Genomic DNA, 20,859 nt, shown 5'->3' with positions numbered 1-20,859 from the left:
TCCTAGACTCCCCCCCTTCCTTCTAGGAAGATCCCATTGTTTAAAGGACGTGTTGTGATGTGCATTGTAAAAACAAAAGCTTCTATTTGTAAGAGATGTGAAGAGACTTCTGTAATTTATAGGGCAACCACAGGAAGAAGACAATATCCAGGAAGTTTATCCTTTTTAGTTTCTAACTGTTTTAAATAACTTTTGCACCCCACTCAGGCCAATAAGTGAGCTGAGCGGATCAAAGATACAGAATTGTCATTTATGTTGTGAGCGCTTGGAGAATGATTTATTCAAGCTTGCTCTTGAACTTTTTTAATGTTCAGCTTCCCTGGGCCTCAGCCAACTGGAGGAACCTGCGGGAGCCTTTTCTTTGGTGCTGTGGTCATCAGCATCTTCCCCACAAAAAAAAAACATTGCTAAAAAGAGGGAATTTTGTAAGCTATTTATTCCACAGAAAGTGATGAGCGCGGGCAGGCAAATGACAGAGAGGAGCAGGGGGAGAGAGCGAGAGATGGCTGGTCAGCAATCCTGGCCTCCAGGCCTGAGCATCAGGAGCAAGAGAGATCTTTGGCTGAAGATGGAGGTTGGGTTCCCTTCAGCCGCTGCAAAATAAAACAGCAGAGACAGGTGTGGGTAACCCCTGAAATGGGGAATGAGGTCTGCACCCCAGAAGTCCCTCGTCTTCTTCCACCAGCATATCTCTGCAGACTCATCCACGCAGGCGTTACCAAACTAGACTCCGTCTGTCTAGAGACAAGACACCAGACCGGTTTGATGATGAATCTAACTCCTGAGATGTCTCGCTGCAGCAGGGAAATTTTCAGACGCGCTACAGCCACACACACGCACCGTCCCTCACCAGGGATAGCTTACAGGCATCTCTCCTCTGCACACAAGCAGCCTGAACAGCTGGAGGACAGACCCAGTGTGCCACCATAAGAAAGATCATTCCGTCCCCCGTCCCCCATCCCAACCCTTTGCGAGGCGCCCCACTCACCTAATTTCCTTGAAACATCTATCTGCAGTGCAAAGAAAGAGATCTGTCAGTCTCAAAGAGTGGAGAGGACTTAGGGACCGCTAGAGGGGGCCCTGGGCAGGAGGGGGCAGCTCCCACTCAGCCAGGGTGGATCATCTGGGGTCTGGGGGCTCCCAGCAGACGGGTCCAGTGCAACCGCTTCCCTGCCACCCTGTGGGGTTCGCGATTCCCTGAGCTACGGTTTCCTGCTGCTGCTCCCAGGCCGGTCTCTCCTGGCTGTTCTGGGACTCCCAGGTGTTCTATGCCAGAACAGCCTCTGCAGCCCACCCACATCTGGACAGGGAACCCTGATGGACGGGGGAAGCTGCAGAGGGCACCACTCCCACGAGCCACAGCCAGAGCCACGGCAAGCCGCCGAACGGCGTGCAGCACACGTCCTTCTTCCTCTGCCACTCCCTAGAGTCCCCGTTTCAGTTCGGCCTGCCTTCTGGGTCCCCTGCTTGGAGCCGGTTCTGCCCAGCCAGCTGGTCTTGGGGAAGAGCCAGCAGGACTGGGCCGGGGTAAAATGTGGACCCCTCCAGCTGCAAATGAGTCTGGAAACCACCCCCCACCCCGCCCCCAGCAGTATGAGAAATAGGAAATGGACTTAAAAACCTCAGAAAGGGGTCTCTAAAGCAAAGGCAGGAAAGAAGGGACCCTCCACTCACCAGACAAGGGCGGAACCACCAGTTCGCCCAAGAGCCCCATCTTCTCGCAATGTTTCTTGAATGTGGCCAAGTTCTCCCCTGGGTTTGGAACTCTGCCTGCGTGGGAAGAGGGGACCACAGAGCAGAGAGACAAGGTCAGAGCTTGCTTACATGTGCGCTGAGCTTGGGAGGCTCTGAGGAGCAATCTGCAAACTTCCCACTGGAGGAGGAACCACTGGGGAAGCGCTAAGTGGCAGGAATCTGAGTTCAAGCCTTGCTTGATGCTCCTGCAGAAGGGGTGCAAGGCAGTTGGCAGATGGAAAGGTAAGTCAGTGGGAGCAAAAAAGCGAGCCAAGGTTGAAACAGGCAGTCTCGCTCACTGGCTCAAGCCAAGGGGGCGAGGAACAGCCATCCCCACACCCATCATCCACAGCCCCCCTTTGGTGGGCAGGGTGAGGCTGCTTTGGTTTACGGCCTGCCTCCTCCGTCCCACGCTGCTCTGGCTGGTCCCTTTCCTTCCTTCTAATTGGGGCCTCTAAGGAATGCCGGCAGCCACGTGGCCCTGGGTTCAAGAAGCAGGAGGGTGCTTCGCCACTACCTCGCCTTTTGCAGCCAGGCCAGGCTGCCAAGTCACCTACTGTAAAGCTGGAGACTCTTGCTGGGGGGCATATCTTTCCCTTCCCGCTGGATATAGATGATGGCGAAGCTGGCGTTATCGGTGGCCAGGACCCAAATCTCCTTCTTGTTGTTCTCTGCAGGTGAGGAAGCAGACGGACCCCACCCCCCTCGGTCAGTAGCCTGGCCTTTGATGCTCTCCCAGCTGTCCCTGCTCCTCATTCCCATCCATACACTCTGAGAATCAAGTGGGACACTCTGCACGTGCTCAGAATCATGCTCCCCTTAGGACTTCTTAAACGCTTCTTTCGGAGGAAGAAAGCCCTGATTCACGATCCAGGCACCCAGTTCCAAATAAGGGGCCTCCCTCCTTACCATCAGCCTCTTTAAAGTGTCCAGGTTGTTCCATCTTCATAAGTGTGCTCTTCATTAATTCACATTTTTCTCCCCTTTAAAGCAGGAAAGACAAGCAAAGTGGGGAAAGAGTTCGGGATTGCAAAAGAGACGCCCTTTCTGGAATTGCTTTGGGAATGCTATCATTCACTCCCATCTGGGCGGGGGGGCAGTTTTCAGGGGTTCTTATGAGATCTAGCCCTGGGGCACCCGTCATGAAACCACAGGCAGGCAGGACGATGTTTCAGGTGTGGCCCCCCAGCCCCCCAAGACTTCCTGGGTGACATGGCAGATTTCATCAGCACCGTTTTGGGGGTCAAGGAGGGGCCCAACCACAAAAGGTAGTTACAAAAGGTAGTAAGTTTCTAATTCCACGTTGCCGTTTGGCAAGAGATTAATCCGCGCCGCCGGCGTCTTCATGACATCCTTCAAGCCCTGGAGCATCGGGTCGTTGGACGCAAGGGCCGGGACGTGCCACTTCCCTGCAAACTGGAGAGGCCAGCATGGTGGGACCAGCGTTGCAGCCCCCCCACCCCAGGCCCTCACAATGCGGTTGTGCCCTTTACATTTTGCCCCTGGAACGGATGCCGTTCTTGCCCGTCTGAAGGCTCGGACTGGGGGGTTAAGAGCCCGGGAGAAAATCCCCAGAGAAGGAAACCACCAGCAAGCCCATGAAACTGTAAAGCCTCAGGAAGCACTGACGCATATTGTGCTGAGGTAGACTGCACTTGAACGCGGAGGGACAATTTAGCTGATGGCCACAGAGTGTTTGTGGGGGAGATCTACAGCCAGATGCTTCCACAAGGGCTGCAAGTTAGGAGATGTGGTTGCAAGCTCTTGCCCGGACCTGGAGCCCTGGAAGCAGCTCGGACATCCCCAGGCTCCCTCCGCCCCCCCCCCACAAGCGTTACCTTTGCAATATCGAAATTTGGTTCCACTTCCACGTCGGCCTGAACACCAAGCACGCACAACACGGCGAGGCTGAGCAGGGTGGCCTTCATGCTGGTGGGTCTGCGCTGGTGCTCCTCGCGTACTGGTGGAGAGGCAGAAGGGGTGACGGCCCCTCTGGAACGCCCAGATTTATACCCGTCCCTCGGGCGCTTGACAGGAAGCACAGCTTATGCAATGTTTTGGGCAACTGCGGGCCCAAGGTGTTGGGTGACGTGGCATTAAGGGATAAAGGGCCGCTGCAAAGGAGGTGGAAGGGCCACAGCCTGCTCCAAGCCATGAAGGAGACTCTGCAACCCAATCTCCCTCTTATCTAAATCCTCTCTAAATCCCCAGGAGCGGAGGGGGGCTTCCTTCAATGCCAGGCCATCGAGGAAGAACAACGAGGCAACTATTTCGCCACTCCCCACCCTCCCGAAAGAAGCCACTCCGGCCGCTTCAGTCCCCCCAAGTCCCCACATCCACAGCTCCCACTTGGGAGGGGCAGAGCCAGCCAAAGAGCGAGGGGAGGGCTGTAGCATTCTTCGCCAGGCAAGGGGCGGGCTTTGAGAGGGACACGTGCAGGAGCCGAGCTTTGTCCGGCTCCTGACACATGGTCATCCAGTCCAGAAAGGCCCAACAGGATCTGACCCTTTGGGAGAAGCAGCAACACCAAAATGGCCGGGCACGGAGAAGCGTCTTGCGCTTTTAAAGGACTTTTCGAAGCCGTGCAAGAAGAGATAGGACGGAATCTTAAACGTTAAGGACTCCCTCGGGTCCAAAAGCCCCAGCCCTGATCCCCTCCCAAAGTGCAAGAGAGGCAGGTCTGTGTTGCATTTTCTTTTATTGTTGCTGTTATAATTTCAGGCAAGGAGAGAGACTGTTATTCCAGGCCAGAGGCAGAAGGGGTGCTGGGACGGAGGGGGAAAGGAGGCCACATGGAGAATTCCAGCGTTGCAGGTCAGAAAAGGGCCTTCGCCCTTCTCCCTTTGAGGCGAAAGCCTTGGTTATCGCTAGGAGCTGGGGGGGGGGGGGAGAAAAACAGGGAGAGAAAGGAAGTTCAAGGCTTTTGATCCTCGGATACTTTGTAGCAAACAAAGGCAAACGCAACTCACCTACACAGTTTCTGCCATGCACAGATCTGCTCAGAAAGAAGACAAGAGAAGGGATCAGGAAGAAGCCAACCGTTTTGGCCCCCTAAGGAGACCCCCCTGCCTCTGGGCACCAGGTGCTCGAATGCCGGCCAGCCCGGCCTGGCCCTGCTAAAGCCCCAAGAGGCCCCTGCCCGCTGCGCCCTCACCAGTCCGGGGCAGGATGAGGATGTCCTCCTGGCTCAGGCCCTGCGCCAAGGCTGCCTGGCTGAACTTCTCCAGCAGCTCCGGACGCAACAGCTTGGTTCTCCCTGTCGCCAGGAAAGCAGAGGGAGGGGTGAGAGGCCCGGGCCCTGCACGCCCCCCCACCTCGACCTTCCCTGGCGTGTCCCCGCCTGTCCCGCCTGGAGAATGGAGAGGCCCTGGCCGCGCCCCGGAGGGACATGGGCACGTACCGTACAGGGTGACCATGGTGAATGTCTCGGCCCCCTTGGTTATCGTGTCCCAGAGCAGCGCATACTCGTTGTAGTTGGTCTCCACCACCCGGATGTTGTGGGTGCTTCCGGACCCTGGAACAGGAGCAGACAAGGAGAGAAGGGCCTCCGGCCAGGATCCACAGGGGGGCAGCGGTCAGGAAGACGTGTCCCATTAGGCACGGCAGGGCTGTCCCCCTCCGCTGCAAGCCCCTTGGCCGCCACCTGGTCACAGAACCTCCATTGCCCTCTGTTGCAATGGGCAGGCACTTCCAGTCCCTCTCAGCTCCTCCCGGGGGGCTCCAGGCTACCGTTCCCACCACCCATCCTTGCTGGCTGGGGCTGATGGGAATCGGCCTCCAACACATCTGGAGCTCCCCTGGATTAGGGTTCGTTAGGGAAGCTGTGTGAGCTTTGGCTGCCTTCGTATGGCAGGGGAGGAGCAGGGATGAGGAAGAGGAGGCCTGTGCCCGCAGGGCTGGGAAGGAGAGCTTGGGATGGAGGGGTGCAGCAGCTTTGAGCGCCTGGCTGGCACAGCAGGGAAGAGGGCTGGGTCCGTGAGCTCCCTTGCGGCCTCTCCGGCCCTCCTGGTGGCGGGGATGGGACAAGAAGAACCAGGGCGAGGCCGTCCCTCTGCCAGAGAGTCTTGGGCCTGAGGGGCTAATCCCACTGGCCAGGGAAGGCACCGTCAACTAGACTGGAGCCCGTATGCACTGGTGCTTGTCGGGCCTGGCAGACCAGTTCCCTCCAGCTGGCACGCCAGGCTGTTCGGCTGGTCCTGGGGACAGAGCTGAAGAGCTGAGGGCAAAGGGCGAGAAAGAGGGCACGGCCAGGCGGGTCGGAGAGGGGCGTGCACGTACAAGGGTTGGTGTAGGTGAAGTGGCCGGGCTCATCTGTCCGGAGGAAAAGGCTTCTCTTTGTCTCGCACTGGTCCAGCCTGGCAGGAAGAGAGGAAGAGGGGTTACACAAAGAGGCAGCCGCAGCCGCAGCCTCAGCTCTGAGACCCATCTGGGGAGCTCGCTGCTCCCATACAGGGGCCGCCGGCTCAGGCGGCTTCACGAGCCGAAAAAGAACTGGGTGCACGCAAAGAGGGGGAGCCAAGGCCCAGAATGGGGGGAACAGTCAGGATGTGTCTATTAGGCACCGCCACAACTGTCCTTCCCCCAAGGCCAGGAGGAATGCCACATGCTGACGCCTGATGCCCTTGGCACGGACCCCCTGGGTCGGCCCCACCTCGCCCTCCAGCAAGAGCAGCGACGCTTTGCCTGGGGGCCTCCTCACTTTGGATAGGTGGAGGTGACATCCAGGTTCCCGTCTTCTGTGGGCGTGACGACCGTGGTGCACATCTTTATAACCAGCTTCTTCTCTTTGAACCACCGGGAGTTGGAGGCCAGGCCGATGCTATACCAGGTCCCTGTGAACTGAGGGGGTGGGGGAAAGGGTGTTAGGCCTCCCAACAGCACAGCCTTTGCCTCCCTGGCACCCTTGCCAGGCCTTAGGCATCCCCAGCCAGGAGGGCATTGGGTATAGGAGCCCACAGGAGAAGGAGTTTGACGGGGCTCAGTTCATGGTGCCTAAAAGCCAAGGCTTATTTTTCCTGACGGATGGAATGCAGTTCTTGGAAAGGGCTGGATTCCTTCCAGGTTTACAAAAGTTGGTGCTTACAGCAGAAAAAGGCTGGCTTTTAAACTGGAGATGTTTGCTGTGTTTCTGTGTTTCTCCCTTGAACCCCCAGGACAGGCTGAAAAAGAACCGCCTCCTGCAGCTGAGCCCCTCGCAAAGAGTGTGAACGAGAGACGGGCTCTTCTTCCATCTGTACAGACCCCCACACACACACACACACCGCAAAGGGACGCCGAGCCTTTCCACCCACAGGCTCGGACGATGACCCTGAGCGGTGTTTGCTCCGCAGAAGCCAAGCACCTGGGCTCGGGGCGGAGGGGCGCCACGCTGGAGCTCCCGTTACCTGCTCTTGCTGGAAGTCAGCCTGCACGGGCATCTCGGCCTGAACCTGCAGCAGGCAGAGCAAGGCGAAGGCCAGGAGGGCAGAAAACTGTGTCTGCATGCTGAAGGCGGCGTTCCTCAGCTCTGCCTGGTGTGGCGTCTCTGCAAAGGGAAACTCCAGGAATGGTCAGCTGGGAACCAGGACAGCCTCCTATATATTGGCCGGCCCAGCTGCGGGTCAGGGGTCAACCCTGCTGCTGGAGGCCAGCCCTTGCACCCACCCAGCAGAATTATGCAAACAGAAATCAGGACAACAGAACGGGCAGCAGGGCCACGTTGCTCTGTTCTCCGAGAGCCCAGCTGTGAGAGCATCAGCCCACGGGCCAGCCAAGGCAGATCCCCATTGGAGACCCTGGTGGAAGAGGTGGCCCTGGAAGGTGGAGGAGCCCGGCCCCCCATGATCCAGGACTTGTGCAGAGGGACACCCCCTCCCTCTCCCGCTCTCGCTCTGCTGTACAAAGTTCAGGGCTGCCTCGTCCAACATTTGGCACACTGCAGAGAGGGAGAAAGGAAGGAGCCCCCCCCGGAAGAAGTGCCTTGCCCAGAGCATCCAGACCTTCGCTGCCCCCCCCTCCCGTTGCCAAGCACACCCGGGCCTTTCTGCCGGCAGGCATCGTGTCATTTGCTGGCTGGGCGAGAAGAACAGGATGTGTGTTGCTGGATCAGTGTGAAGGTCCCCCCACCTGCCCCATCTTCATTCAGCCTGTGGGCAGTTTCCAGGCCCAGAAAGCCTAAATCCCTCATGGGGCTGCTGTTGCGGGGAAAATAGGGTGTGCGTTGCCTGGGGTTCCTGAAGGAGAGGCTGGATATCCATCCCATAAATCAGCAGATAGAACCCATCGCTCTATGGGGCTTGGAAACAGCATTCCGGCAGCTGCCAGGCTGGAGATGGGGTCGGACCGTTTCTCAGGCACAGCTGGATCTCCCCGGCAGGGAGGCCGCGTCCACACGGTCACCCGGAGTTGAGCTCAGTGGGGAGGTCAAGGGCTGGAGGTCAGCAGGGGCGATGCTGGGGCGGGGAGAAAGGCAGTATGCGGCCTGTTTGGGAAGGTCTCTGCGTTTGGGGAGCGACCAAAGCCATAGGAGCATCTGTGTCAGTGTCTGGCAGCAGCGGCCCCTCCCTCAAAGTTGGAGATGCAGGCGCAGCTCAGCCCTGCCAGAGGAAGGCCAGCTGTTGGCCAGAGGTGGCTGCTTCTGCCACGCTCCCCGCCCCCACCCCATCCGTTCCCGGAGGGGCCTGGCGGTTTTCAGCCGGGGGTGCGCGCATCCTCCCTCAGCAAAGCAACCCCTTCGGGGGTGGCTCACGGCTGCTGCCCCCTTTAGAGCAAGGAGAGATGCCTTTCCAGAGCCAGGTGGAGGGGGGTCCGAGGAACACGGCCGGGGGCTGTCTGGTAAACAGCACGTGCAAAGGCCTGGAGCCGGAACAGCAAAACAAGCCGGCCGCCAAGAGAACAGGCGGGGGGTGGCGAGGGGGGCGGCGAGCGCTTTCCAGAACTGCCTTCTCAGCAAAATCGAAGAGGCCGAGAACAGTCTGGCCCTGAAGGCAGGGCAGCTGAGCTGGGGCCGGGGGCGTCCTTGGCATTTGGGGGCAGTGGCTCTGCAAGAACACAAAGCCAGGGTGGAACCCCAGCCTGACGCTCCCTGGGTGAGGGGGAGCCCTGGGAGCATCAGAGGGACCTCCTTTGGGAGGAGCAGGCAGCACGGATTTCAGGGCATCGGGGGATGAGAGCTGCGGATCTCCTTTGTGTCGTTCCAGCGTTTAGGCGAGCCTCCTGCTCCCCCAAGGCGCTCTTAGGCGGTCCTGCTGTGACACACAGCCTCTCCTCCCAAAGGCTTCCTTCGTCCTGCTTGGGGTGGGATGATGCAGCCAAACCAGGGGTGGGGAGGAGCTAAGAAAGTGCCAGGCCAGCGCAAAGGCCTTGAGACTGACCGGACCACGCTCCAGAGCTGGGCAAGGCTGTGCCTCCCTCCCTCAAAATGCCCTGATTTCCCGCTGCTCCCCCGAAGCCTCCTCAACAGCGCTATTTTAATACCCGCCTTTCCTACGACGCACATCACAAAGCCAAGAGCAGAGCACGCTCCACACGGCCACCCTCTGCGAAGCAACTCGCCCTTTTCCATGGAGTTCAGATTCTTCCCCCTAAAGCTGCTCGTGTGAATAGTGTGAGGTGGTTAAAGAGTCCCAAACAACGGGAGCTGCTTTGCTGAGAAGGCTAGATCCCGCTAAAGCCCGGATCCTGCGGCTGGCTCAGCTCTAACTCTGAGGCTGACCCTTTCCCAAGTGATCCTGATCCACAGCGTAGGATTTCGAAGTTGGGGTGGAGGGCTCACGTGCCCAGTCCTGCCTCTGAGCCCACCAGTACAAGCCAGCTGTTTAGCGAATATCCCTTTTTCTGCAAAGTTCAAGAACGTCAAGCTTGGCTTTCTTAAATTGGCTTTATTCTCATGGGAACAGGAACAGGTATCAAAAGGCAGCGATTCCTGCTTTTGAGTCTCCGCGCAGGCTGTCTGGCACAGGTAGAGCGTCGGATGGGAGGCTGCTCCCCTCTACTGCTACCCCGTGTACTTGGTTTCTGGAAAGCAGAAAGGGCCAACACAGCTGGGTTGGCGGGTGGGACCTGCCCCTGAGAGGCCACTGCCTACCTCTGGCAAGCCCCCCAGCAGGGGTCTGTACTCATTGCCCCCTCCAGCCAGCAGGGGAGCTGAAGCCCGCCTGCTTCTTGCGGGGGGCTGTGGGGGCATGTGCGGCCTCCAGCCTTTGGCCAAGAGCTCGCCCAAACATTCAGGACACAGCCAATGCTCCGCAGCAGAACGGGCCCCTGCTGGGGAGGGCAAAGCTGGACCAGCACCCTCATTTGGCGCTCCATGGAAGAGCCCCGCCCTAGAAAACCCCAAATGGGCTTGCTCTGCCGGTTCAGAAATGTCCCAGTGAAAGGGGAAGGAGCTAAGAGAGGTGCTCAGAAATCATTGCTGGCCACTGCAGGCCTCCCATCCCCGTGTTCGATTTCACCCGGCAGGACGGAGGTGGAAAGATGCTTTCATCCCAAGGACTAGCAGCTTAAAAAGAGAGAGTCCCTGAGCGGCCAGTGCCCAGCCCTGGGTCCAGAGAGCCTGGCCGAGCAGGCGCTCAAGCCAGCCACTCACCGTCAAGGATGTGGAATTGGTCAGCCGAGTTACAAAACCCTGCAGAAAAGAGCCGTGTTGGGGAGAAGACAAGATTAACGATTCTTGTGGATTCTGCTCATTCGCTCACAAGCAAGCTAAACATTAGCACAACTGGCTTGCCACGAACCATGCGCGGCTTTAATTAAATGGTTTTCGAAAACGTGCTGCAGGTCGAGCCTGCAGAGTTCACTTTGCCTGACCCGGTGAGGAGGTTTAGACATGAGGGGAAGCACTCTGCTCCTGCCCAGGAGCTCCATCGCTCCTGCAAGGCCTGGGGAGGTGCAGATCTGCCCTTGCAAGCCTTCTGGGTGCCAAAGAGTTGCACACAACTCACCGTAGACGGGGTAATAAAAGGTGACGTCATCACTCATGCCGATGGCAGCCACAGCGGCCTCAAACTTTTTCAGGATGTTATTTGTGACCTGTGCCGTTCGTCCTTCCAGAGGTTTTAAAAAAGAGAAGCATTAGAGGAGTGGTAAATTGTGCTTTTCTTTCCTCAAACAGTTAAGAGCAAGATAAGGCTGGGGCAAAGCCAGAGGAGTCCCCTTTTGCAGGCAGATTTCCCTGCAGAACAGCATGGCTGTGGGTTGAGGGGAAAAAAGACCGTGAGAGGGACTCCTTCAGAGATATCCTAGGCCCCCTCCCGAAAGGCAGCCCTTCTCCTTGCGTCTCTGCACGACCAGAGACTGGCGATCGTAAGGCTGGATTTACCCCACCCGGAAAGGAAGGAGCCCAGCCAGAGCAGCGACTGCCCAGATGCTCTCTGGCAGCTCCTCCCCTGCCTCGGGGGAGGACCTTGGAACACAAAATCGAGTGGGAGCCATCACCCCCTCCCCAAAAGTTTGCTGTTCCCTGGGTTTCCTCCCAAGGCGTATTGGTGGAGCTGCGGTCCGGCCTGTCCTGGGTCAGGAACGCCCATCAACCGAAGGCCAGTTTTCAGAGGCAGGGTGTTCACACCGTAAAGCTTCGCTGAGATCTTGTGGTTCTTCTGAAGGTACAAGATGGTGTAGCCGCTGTAATCCGTCTCCCCCACCACCACGTCCACTGGGGCACCCCGGCCTGGAGAGGGACCACCGAGAGATAAAAGAGCAGCTTGGCCTGCAAGGGTTGCTTTGTACCACCCAGGTTCAGGGCTGGTTGAGGAAGAGAACCCAGGAGAGGGGAAGTCTTCTCCCCTCTCGCATCTCACCTTTCAAGAGGAACCGCCCGGGAGTCCTGCTGGCAAAATAGGTCTGCTTGATGTTCCAGCAGATCCCTTCCCTGCAGACACAAAGGTGGTGTCACCGGCATGGGAACCGAGGCTAGGCTGAGCCCCCAGATGCCCCGTCCTGAGCTATGGGTCCCCGGAATACTCACAGTGGGCGGAAGGTGCTAAAGCGCAAAGATTTCAGCTCAGCATCGCTGTCAGTCACCGACACAACCACGTTGGTGGCTTCTAGCCGGTAGCTATTTTCGCGCAGGTAATGGCAGTCAGAGGCCACCCCCACCAAAAACCACTTCCCTGCAAACTAGAAAAGGAAGGAGATGTCCAACTTCTCCCCCACCCCCATTTAAAAGGAATTGACACCCCATGGATTAGAGATGCCCGGATGAGAAGAGGCCTTTCTCTGGCTGGGTTTTGTCCCCCGCCCACCATGTTGTCCATTTTTGAATGGAGGGCGGGTGACTGGGCCTCCAACGGGCCTCTTGCTGCCACTAAAACACAGCAAACCCAGATTCTAGCAGTTGGATGGCACCGAGGCTGAGAACACGTCAGTCGATGGCAAGTCAATCCAGGTTCTACCCAGACATTTCAGAACCGAGAGTAACCATCCAGAGTGGAAGAAGAGAACTTCGGGGGTGGGCTGGCAGAAACTCAAACATAGGTTGCCTTAATTTGCTCTTGTTTTTAAAACATTTGCAACCAGATGGAATAGTGGAGAGAACAATGAATTGCAGGGCAGGCTTGTGGTATCTCTGCAGCTGCCCCCCCCCCCGAAATCACACTGAAAATGTGGAGCAGCTGCAAAAATAAAGCCTAAGAGCCTGTTCAGTGAATCATGTTTTTAAAAGGTCACATGCATCAGCTATTTTAAAATAAATCCTTTACTCTTTTATTCACCAAAACAAGATAGTATAGCGACTCCTCTGAACTAAGAACAGAAAGGGATTGAACAAAACTTGAAACTGAGAAAACAAAATTACATTGGAACCGTGCTTTGTGTAACATAATGCGCAGGAGATGTAAAACAAAAACCAGAAAGAAAAAGAGAGAGATAAGATGCATATTATATCAGTTCTTCTGCCCTGAGAACCTTAATCTTATCAGGGGACCCGCCTCCTGCTCACTGTGACCGGCTTTGTCAAGAGTTTGGCAAGCAGAGCGGAGCTGAGCAAACAGAGCAGAGCAGATAAGGAGCAGGCTCTAACAAACACAGCACTATGAGTGGATCAGGATTATGGGCTTGCAGTCTAGGGTATTTGCCAGATCGCTGGGGACACTGGAGGACAGGCCCTTCAGGAGCCGTTCCTTGTCCTAGGAACGTCCATCCAGGCGGAGCAAAATAGGGCTTCTTGAGAGCAAGAAGAGACGGGGGGGGGGGCTGCCCTCGAGGGAGGCACCGTTAGCGCCCGATCCCGCGCAGGAGCGTCTGAACGCTCCGGCCATCCCAGCAGAAACCGGAGGGGAAGCTCGGAGCTCTGCGCCCATCCCAATGAGACCCCCTCCTCTTCCCCCTGCTCACCCGGGCAGGATCAAAGTGCGCCTGGGCGCTGATCTTCTCGATGGGGCCCTTGGTGGGCCGGGGCTTGCGAGCCCAGGAGGGTGAAGCCAGCAAGAGCCCAGATAGGAGGAGGACCGCGATGGGCGCCATGGCGGGATGGCAATGACCAGCAGGGCTCGGGGTGCCTTGGGCGCAGAAGGGCGGGCTCCCAGTTAGGCATTAATCGGGCTTCTCAGAAGAGAGCGGCGGAGGCCGGGCAGATGCCAACGGGACGTCCCAGCCGCCGCCGCCGCCCTTCCGCCCCCACGTCGAAAGCAGCCCTCCCTCCCGGCGTTTGGGCCCCGGGATTTGCAAGGCAGCCTCTGGGGAAGCCCCCTCCGGCCCCCGGAGAGGCAGCCAGCCCTGGCAAAGCCCCCTCACCCAGCTGTCCAGGCCAGCGCCCCCGCCCCATCTGCGGCTCTGGGCCGGGGGCCGGGGCCACGGAGCGGCGCGGCGCGGCGCGGCGCTTGCTCTCGGCCGGCGGCAGGTGCTCCTTTTGCGTGCCCCTGCATCGGAGCTGAGCCGGAGCCCGAGCCGAGCCGAGCCGAGCCGGCAGCTGGCACGTTTCCCTGGGCGCCACTGCGCCTCCCGCCCTGCCTGGCTTTTCGGACGCGAACAAGGAACGGGGACGGCAAGAAAAGCGCCCGGCGCAAGAGCCCCGCCGCTCGGGCTTCTCCATCTCAGCGGCTTTAAGGTGTCTGGGCTTCAACTCCCAGATCCCGTCAGTCCCGGGAGGAGAGCCTGCTCGGCCGTTGCCCCCGCCCTATGAATCCTCTCCCCCCAGAGGCGAGGCGGGCCCCCACCCCCCCAATTTTTCGGAGGGAACTGAAGACTTGGCTCTGCCAACTTGCCTGGGCCGAGGAAAGATACAACCGACCCTGCGGATGGCTGGCACCTTGACGATGCGCCCTGAGTTTATTAACACCTAATTAACAGCTGCCTCGTGGAACTATTATAAAGAAAGTGTGTTTTTCACATATTTTAATTAATTAATTAATATTTATCTATTTTAACCAACATTTATTCTATTTTTATTGTAAACCGCCCAGTCACCCCACAGTGACATGGGCGGTGACAAATTTGAAAAATAAATAAATAAATAAATAAATTCCGCGGCCGGCAGCCTCCAGCTGTTCGCCTCCCGCCGCTCCAGAGCGCGCGCGCCCGAGCGCCCCCTGCCGGCCGAGGCAGGCGTGCTCCGCTCCGGGCTCGACTCGTCACGCCTGGCCCGGCGACTGGAGCAAGGCCGGGGAGGGAGATGCCCGAGCGAGGGGCCGCCCCTATCGGCTTCCGTTGGCGGAAGTGCGCCGGGAGGGGCGGAAGTGACGGAGGCGGCCCGGAGGGCAGTGCGCGGCCGGGAAGGGCCGCTCTCGGCGGGAGCCTCCCCGGCAGGAGCGTCGTGCGCCGGTCTCCGGTGGGCCTTCCTTCCTTCCTTCCTTCCGCCTTGGGGGTGAGTAGCGCTGGGGCTGCCCGGCCGGGGACCCCCCCCACCTCCCTCCGGGCTGACCCGGCCCTCTCCGCCTCTCAGCAGCCTGGCGGCGGCAGGATGACACCATGCTCCCCGACAGCCTCCTGTACGAGATCTTCCGCTATCTAGAGCCCCCGGACGTGCTCTCCGCGGGGCGCGTGTGCCGGCAGTGGCGCTCGGTGGCCCGGGACGAGGTCCTGTGGAAGGAGCTCTTTTACCGGTACTACGGGGTAGCCCGGGACGTCCCGCGACACCCAGGTAGGGCCTCCCGGGCGCCCGGAGCGGCCTTCCCCAAAGCGGGGGGGGGGTTAATACGGCTTCCCAAGGGGAGGGAGGAGGAGAAGCTCTGCCCCCCCCCGTTGTAGCCCTGGATGCATCCCAGCCCGAGGGCCCGGCCCTTCCGCCCGGGAAGGCGGTTCGGGTTCTGGCCCTCGCTCCGCTGCCAGAGGGGCCCGATCCTGCCCCGAAGGGACGCGTTTGCGAGCTCGGGGGATCCCGTAGGAGGTTAGATGGGGGGGCCGTTCTCTGCCCTGCTTGGATGGGCTTTCCTTCCTGCGGACGGAAAGTGGCCCGTCATCCGCACAGCCACCATCTACAGCCGGGACCGCAGGGCATGCACAAAGCCGGTGCAGGCTCCAGGTCTGTGTCAGGGTTGCACGAACCCCTTTCCTTTCCTTTCCTTTCCTTTCCTTTCCTTTCCTTTCCTTTCCTTTCCTTTCCTTTCCTTTCCTTTCCTTTCCTTTCCTTTCCTTTCCTTTCCTTTCCTTTCCTTTCCTTTCCTTTCCTTTCCTTTCCTTTCCTTCTCCAGCTGCCGCCTCTTGGTACGGGGAGTTCCAGCGACTCTACGACACCATCCCCTGCGTTGAAGTGCAGAGCCTGAAAGAGCATGGGGACCAGGTCCTCCACCTCAGCTTCTCCCACAACGGCTACCTGTTTGCCTCCTGTTCCAAGGATTGCACCGTCAAGGTCAGGGGGAGGGGTAGATGACCCTGAGAATGACCATTTCGGGGGATGGGATGGGATAGGGATGGGGAAAGAGTATCCGCTGCCAGGCTGGGATCCCCATTTAGCCACAGCGTTCACCAGCTGGCCAACCTGGTTATTGCTCTTGGCCAACTTCACAGATTGGTTGAGAGGATAATGTGGGGAGGAGAAAAGCTTCATGGAGGAAATAGGAAATCGTTTTTAAAAGTCTGGTAAAACATCTCGCAAAAAATCTGGTATGTTCTGCCTTTTAAATAATCATCCATCGTTTAAGTCAGGGTCATGCGACACGTCATTCAAAATAAATAAAGAAAAATGGTGCTGGGAAGGACTGGCGTGGCATTCACCCCCAGCTTCTGATGGTCTTGCTAAGGCTGTAGCTTCCTTGGGAATCAGCCTCACTGAACCCAGAAGACTTTGTGTCTGAACTGTGGTGGGTAGAATGGTGCTGTCAGTCACTTTTCCGGCTTTGGAAGTAACAATTGGCCATCTCACTCTCGCTCCTGTTTGCACTGAGAAGTATTAGTGACTTCCCTGCTGTTGTTTTTAAAAAGCTGTGGGCCTGCAGCCTTAGGGAACTTAATTTTGCAGCCACTCCAACATTGCTTGGCTTGCATAGACACAAAGCCCCTAAAAACGGGTGGGGTCTGCAGTCAGGTCTTGACAGCCCTGTTCCTCCTCCTCCTCTTCCTCCTCACTGGCTACAGATCTGGCACAACGATCTCCAGGTCTCACTGCTGCATAGCACCAGCATGAAGAAATACAACTGGAGCTACACTCAGTTCTCGCAGTTCAACGCAGATGACTCCCTCCTCTTGGTCTCCGGAGTTTTTATGGGCCCCCGTACCTCCTCGTCTGGGGAGATTGCAGTCATCAGCCTGGGTAAAGAGATCTTGCAGGGTGGACCTTTGCGAACTTTCTGGAGCTGGAGTCCTACTCAGAAGTTGGGGCACCTGAACGTTCCATGGGGCAGAGCCAACAAGCTGCTGCTCGAAGCCAAATGGCTTCCTTAGCCAAGGCTGCTGGAGGATGGTGGAACCGCTGCGAGTGTTTTGCCAAGCAGCACCCTCACCCAAACCCCGGGCTGCAGGGCAGGCTGGGGAGGACTTGAATTGCCCTCCCCTTTCCTGGCAGTGTGACATCTGGGAGAGTTTCCCCAGAAGCTGAGCCCGAGGACCACACCCCTTCAGCTCATCCCAGTCCAGGAGCAGAAAGTTAGAGAAGAGCTTGGCGGATTTTTTCTTTTGCTTTGCTTGTTCCCGTGGCTCAACTACTTTTTTGAGAGCTTTCCCCAAACCTAGAAGAGCAGGTTTAAGACTTGGGTCTGCTGGCTGCCATTGATGGGGCGGGATAGCGGTCAAGGGGTCCCTTCCTGTGCGCTCTGGCAGAGGGGGTGGATCCTGGGTGCTGGGTAGTGAGAGAAGGGAGAAAGAGTTCCCATCCTTCAACATTTTGATGTGCTGGCATAACACATTTAGTGCTCCTCGAGCACTTGGCAGGTGCTCCTTCTGGGCTTGAGGATGTCCCTGGAGCAAGGAGGCCTTTTGAGTCCCTTCCATTCTTGTTTTAGAGAACTTTGAACTCCTGTCCCGAGTCCGCAATAAGCCTTATGATGTGTTTGGCTGCTGGCTCAACGAGACCAACCTGATTTCCAGCAATCTGCACCGCATCGGGTACCTCACTTCCTGCTCTGTGTTGTGGCTGAACAATGCCTTCCAGGTGAACCAGAGCTTCCACCCTTTGGGGACGTGGGGTGGGGGAGCTCCAGGCCTTGACTTCCCAACTCTGTTTGCTTCTCCACTCACAGGGCGTCGAGTCTGAGAATGTCAACGTGGTGAAACGGCTCTTCAAAATCCAGAATCTGAACGCCAGCACCATCCGGACAGTCATGGTGGTGGACTGCAGCCGCTACGACTCCGCTGACGGGCCACTGAGCGCTGGAGAGCAGATGGGGGACGACCCTGCTGCTCCCTGCAAGGAGAGCAACAGTGAGGAGACGGAGGAGGAGACGCCCGAGCCAAGCGGTTTCCCAGTGGCCAAAGGCGAGGCAGGGGCCGAAAATGGGCTGGACCGCTTCCTGAGCGACATCATTGCGGGACACGTCCGGCCAATTATGACGGAGATGGAGATGGAGACGAAAGTGGCCCAGCTCCTGGCCCAGAACAGGACAAAGCCCCCGGAGCCCAACCTGCTCTCCCTGCAGGGTGGAAACAAGAAATACTTGATCTTCACCACTGGCTGTCTCACCTACTCCCCACACCAGATTGGTAAGGGACCTGGGTGCCCTTTTCCTTGGTGCTGGAGGAAGTGGTTGTTGAAGGAGCAGTGGCTATTAGCGACCATCATTCTATGAAACCTCTAACCTCAGGGATAGTCTACCAGACTCTGGGGATGCACAATAGGAAGGCTAATTGCCCCGCGGTAGAAGCGGAAGGCCTGCCTCGACAGCCTTTGCCTCTTGACCTGACTGAGGGGGGTAAAACAGGCTTGTCCCTGCCCCGTGAGACCTCGGAGGCTGGCTGACAACGTGCCTCCCCCTTTTCTCCCCTCTTGCTTCCCCCCCAGGAATTAAGCAGGTCCTTCCCCACCAAATGACAACCGCAGGGCCTGTTCTAGGAGAGGAGAGGAATTCGGACAAGTTTTTTGATTCACTGGATCACGTCATAGATATTCACGGGCACATTATTGGCATGGGGCTCTCCCCAGACCACAGGTAGGGAATGCTGCTGACGACATCTATCAAAAACAGAGAAATTGGGGGTGGGCTGGGGACAGGATGACATGATGCCTCAGCTCAGTGGCAAAAGACCTTCAGGGGCCCTCACAGGCAGGAAAGCACAGATTCTTAGCTCCTCTGTGGCAGGGTTGGGGAAGCTCGTGCTGGGCAGATACTGGCAGCTGGAAGAGTCTCGGCAGAGCCAGAGGGACCAGTGGCTGTGCCCTGCGGAAGGCAGCTGGTGTGGGGCTGGCTGTGTTGGAGGTGCCCCCCCCCAAAGATTCCCAGGTGTCAGGCCAACAGGAGCCCCCATCGCCCGGCTTCCCAGCTCCCGTCTTGCCTTCCACGAGGCCCCTCTCTCCCTGCCCTCTCCAGGTACTTGTATGTCAACAGCCGCGCTTGGCCCGAGGACTGCATCATTTCCGATCCTTTGCAGCCGCCCCCCATCGCTGAGGAGATTGAGCTGCGTGTGGTGGACCTCAAGACCATGAAGGAAGCCAAGCGGGCATTGCGGGCCCACCGGGCTTACACACCCAGCGAAGAGTTCAACTTCATTTTCCTAGACGTCAGCAGGGACTTTGTGGCCAGGTGAGGAGCCCCACCGGGGGCCTGGCCCTTCTTGCTCTCTCCTGCTCAACGAAGGCTCCTTAGCAGAGGGGTAGGATCACTGGGCTGCAGGAGGGTGGCTTTACTCTCAGCCTGGGGTGTGGGGGGCCTTGTGTCCCCTCCCCGTGGCCAGGTTAAACTGTTAAGAGGCCTTTTTTGGGAAGCTGGTGCAGAGCCCTTGTGCGATGATCACAGATGTTTCTTAGCTGTAAATGCCAAGAGTCACAGGTTTTTGTTTTCACACCTAAATGGGGGGAGTATCAGCTCCCTTCCCTCAGCACAAATCCTGCCTTTGTTGGCCCTTTACATACCTGCATTTATTTTATTTTATGTTTTATTTTTTTCTTATTTATTTATTGTATTTATATAGCCGCCCATTTGACGTAAAAGTGACTCTGGGTGGCATACAACAATTAAAAAGAATAAATACATAAAAAAACCATTAGAAGTAAAAATAACTATAAAAGCACACAAAACAGGAGGGGATGATATTAATAAGGGAGCCATCGCAAAATCTCCCTGGTCCCCTGGAACTCTTTTGTGCAGAAAACTTGTCCTGCCTCTTGTACGAGTTGAAGCTACAATTCTCCCCCCCCAGAAAAACACCCCCCAACCGAAAAGGGGGACCACACCTGGTATGTAACTTTATACTGTCAATACAGATTTAAGGAAGAAATTAAAAATTGGCTGGAATGTGGGCATTTTCCTATATTGTAACTGGATACCTTAATTTATGGCTTCCTGAACTCATACCAGCTGTTGTCCCACTTGAGGGCTTTTTCGCAGTCTGTGGCTGTGATAATCCCAGAGCGCCTCCTCAGCCTTGGCCGATGGCCATCCACCTGTCTCTGTCTCCATGCAGCGGGGCTGAGGATCGCCACGGGTACATCTGGGACCGGCACTATGACATCTGCTTGGCCAAACTGCAGCATGACGACGTGGTCAACTCTGTGGCCTTCAGCCCCGTGGAACAGGAGCTCCTCGTGACAGCCAGTGCCGACAGCACCATCAAAGTGTGGCGCTCTCCCCGCACCGTGCGGGTCCTTCAGGCCGAGAAGCCCCGGCTTCGTAGACGTCTCTTCTCCTGGGCCACGAAGCAGAGAACGTGAGCCAGGCAGGGCGTGCTGCTTCGGGCCGGCAGGGCCAACTTCTGGCAAGCGACTGGCCTGTCCCCCTGACCTTCACAGATGCCCTGCTTGGGGTGAGGCCTGGAAGAAGATGCACCAAAGAACGGAGCTGCAGGCTGGCTGGTGCCCGTTTGAGCAGCGCGGAAGATTTGGCTGAGAGCCTGCTTGCAGAAGGGCCAGAAACCTCTGGGGAGGCTTCTCCCCCATCCTGCAGGCTGAAATGTTTACATAGGATGCTGGCAACCCTCTGGTGTGTCTCCTGGGCCTTGAACCAGGACCAGCACAAATTGAGCCAGGAAACTCAATTTTAACCCTGCTGAATTTCTGCTCAGTAGGGAGGTGAGAGAAAAAGCAGAATAGCAATGTAGTCTTTCTTGTGGCTGGTGCACTGCGCTGGAGCTCCCTCAGTGCCTCTGCTCCATTCAGAATGGTCTTATTGATGCTTGGCGTGGCGGGGAGGGCCCCTTCAAAGGTTTGGAGCTGCGGCCTGCTGGAGCCCCTGGGAAGGAGCACACATGCACCCCTACCCTTGGCTTGAGGGGGATTACCCCCCTCTGGAGGTTCTTCCATGTTGCCTGCAAGGTGGTACATTTTCTTTGGGGGGGGGTGCTAGATATGAAGACACAACCAGTGTGAATAGCACTGGTGGGTAACACTGAGATGCCGGTAAAGCTTTGTGAAGTAGAAAGGTGTCCAAGTGTGTGGTGTATGTGGAAAGGTGTTCTGACCCCTGGAGATGCAGCTCTGGAATTAGCCCTCACCTCTGCTCAAGAATGTGTTTGGGGGGGGGGTCAGGCAGCTTCCAGCTCCCACCAACCTTGGATACCTGGCACAGCATGGCTTGGTCTTAATAAACTTTGCTTGAGTTGCTGCTCCTGTTTGAGCATCTTTGCAAA

General features: G+C 57.4%; 4 protein-coding genes across 7 annotated transcripts; 1 reads left to right on the top strand and 3 right to left on the bottom strand.

Moving 5' to 3' along the window:
• Positions 1-363: 363 nt before the first annotated feature.
• Positions 364-3,773, bottom strand: LOC103067453 (extracellular fatty acid-binding protein-like). Its single transcript, XM_007427065.4, has 7 exons — positions 3,573-3,773; positions 3,011-3,150; positions 2,644-2,717; positions 2,292-2,405; positions 1,675-1,770; positions 989-1,010; positions 364-593 (listed from the first exon to the last, which is right to left on the bottom strand). Exons 1-7 carry the CDS (start codon positions 3,660-3,662, stop codon positions 587-589), a joined length of 543 nt encoding a protein of 180 aa, XP_007427127.1. The 5' UTR covers positions 3,663-3,773; the 3' UTR covers positions 364-586.
• A 642-nt stretch (positions 3,774-4,415) lies between these two features.
• Positions 4,416-7,563, bottom strand: LOC103067226 (lipocalin-like). Its single transcript, XM_007427064.3, has 7 exons — positions 7,119-7,563; positions 6,434-6,573; positions 6,013-6,089; positions 5,135-5,248; positions 4,889-4,990; positions 4,704-4,729; positions 4,416-4,608 (listed from the first exon to the last, which is right to left on the bottom strand). Exons 1-6 carry the CDS (start codon positions 7,215-7,217, stop codon positions 4,704-4,706), a joined length of 558 nt encoding a protein of 185 aa, XP_007427126.1. The 5' UTR covers positions 7,218-7,563; the 3' UTR covers positions 4,416-4,608.
• Positions 7,564-9,578: 2,015 nt separating this feature from the next.
• On the bottom strand, positions 9,579-14,618 carry C8G (complement C8 gamma chain). The gene is made up of 9 exons (XM_088147262.1): positions 14,595-14,618; positions 13,444-13,825; positions 13,045-13,208; positions 11,678-11,829; positions 11,511-11,581; positions 11,279-11,380; positions 10,656-10,757; positions 10,301-10,339; positions 9,579-9,729 (listed from the first exon to the last, which is right to left on the bottom strand). Exons 1-9 carry the CDS (start codon positions 14,616-14,618, stop codon positions 9,710-9,712), a joined length of 1,056 nt encoding a protein of 351 aa, XP_088003388.1. The 3' UTR covers positions 9,579-9,709.
• FBXW5 (F-box and WD repeat domain containing 5) lies at positions 14,298-20,424 on the top strand. Of its 4 annotated transcripts, none has more exons than XM_025165956.2 (9): positions 14,298-14,476; positions 14,594-14,788; positions 15,339-15,496; positions 16,222-16,396; positions 17,085-17,233; positions 17,322-17,781; positions 18,080-18,227; positions 18,606-18,818; positions 19,699-20,424. In XM_025165956.2, exons 2-9 carry the CDS (start codon positions 14,617-14,619, stop codon positions 19,943-19,945), a joined length of 1,722 nt encoding a protein of 573 aa, XP_025021724.1. In that variant the 5' UTR covers positions 14,298-14,476; positions 14,594-14,616; the 3' UTR covers positions 19,946-20,424. The 4 variants fall into 4 exon arrangements, with proteins under 4 accessions (XP_025021724.1, XP_025021725.1, XP_007427121.1 ...); XM_025165957.2 differs by having other exon boundaries at positions 14,591-14,788; XM_007427059.4 differs by having other exon boundaries at positions 14,299-14,512.
• The last annotated feature ends 435 nt before the right edge of the window (positions 20,425-20,859 follow it).

This window comes from Python bivittatus, unplaced genomic scaffold, assembly GCF_059951505.1.
Source record: "Python bivittatus isolate LINGU-HERP-01145 unplaced genomic scaffold, Pbiv_v1 ctg000160_np1212, whole genome shotgun sequence".
In the NCBI taxonomy this organism is placed as follows: domain Eukaryota; kingdom Metazoa; phylum Chordata; class Lepidosauria; order Squamata; family Pythonidae; genus Python; species Python bivittatus.
Note: the sequence above shows the minus strand (reverse complement) of the source record. Positions and strands in the feature narration are given on the sequence as shown.

Excerpts from the sequence above, each read along its gene's own strand:
- LOC103067453 (XM_007427065.4), bottom strand. The coding sequence starts at position 3,662 with ATGAAGGCCACCCTGCTCAGCCTCGCCGTGTTGTGCGTGCTTGGTGTT. Across the intron at positions 2,718-3,010 it reads TTAGAAACTTACTACCTTTT|GGGAGAAAAATGTGAATTAA; the intron begins GTAACTACCTTT and ends CCTGCTTTAAAG. Across the intron at positions 1,011-1,674 it reads GGTGGTTCCGCCCTTGTCTG|ATAGATGTTTCAAGGAAATT; the intron begins GTGAGTGGAGGG and ends TTTGCACTGCAG.
- LOC103067226 (XM_007427064.3), bottom strand. The coding sequence starts at position 7,217 with ATGCAGACACAGTTTTCTGCCCTCCTGGCCTTCGCCTTGCTCTGCCTG. Across the intron at positions 5,249-6,012 it reads CTTCACCTACACCAACCCTT|GGTCCGGAAGCACCCACAAC; the intron begins GTACGTGCACGC and ends CTCCTGTTCCAG. Across the intron at positions 4,991-5,134 it reads CACCATGGTCACCCTGTACG|GGAGAACCAAGCTGTTGCGT; the intron begins GTACGTGCCCAT and ends TCCTGGCGACAG.
- FBXW5 (XM_025165956.2), top strand. The coding sequence starts at position 14,617 with ATGCTCCCCGACAGCCTCCTGTACGAGATCTTCCGCTATCTAGAGCCC. Across the intron at positions 15,497-16,221 it reads CCAAGGATTGCACCGTCAAG|ATCTGGCACAACGATCTCCA; the intron begins GTCAGGGGGAGG and ends CACTGGCTACAG. Across the intron at positions 17,782-18,079 it reads CTACTCCCCACACCAGATTG|GAATTAAGCAGGTCCTTCCC; the intron begins GTAAGGGACCTG and ends CTTCCCCCCCAG.
- C8G (XM_088147262.1), bottom strand. The coding sequence starts at position 14,618 with ATGGTGTCATCCTGCCGCCGCCAG. Across the intron at positions 11,830-13,044 it reads CGCACTTTGATCCTGCCCGG|TTTGCAGGGAAGTGGTTTTT; the intron begins GTGAGCAGGGGG and ends TTCCTTTTCTAG. Across the intron at positions 11,582-11,677 it reads TTTAGCACCTTCCGCCCACT|GGAAGGGATCTGCTGGAACA; the intron begins GTGAGTATTCCG and ends TTGTGTCTGCAG.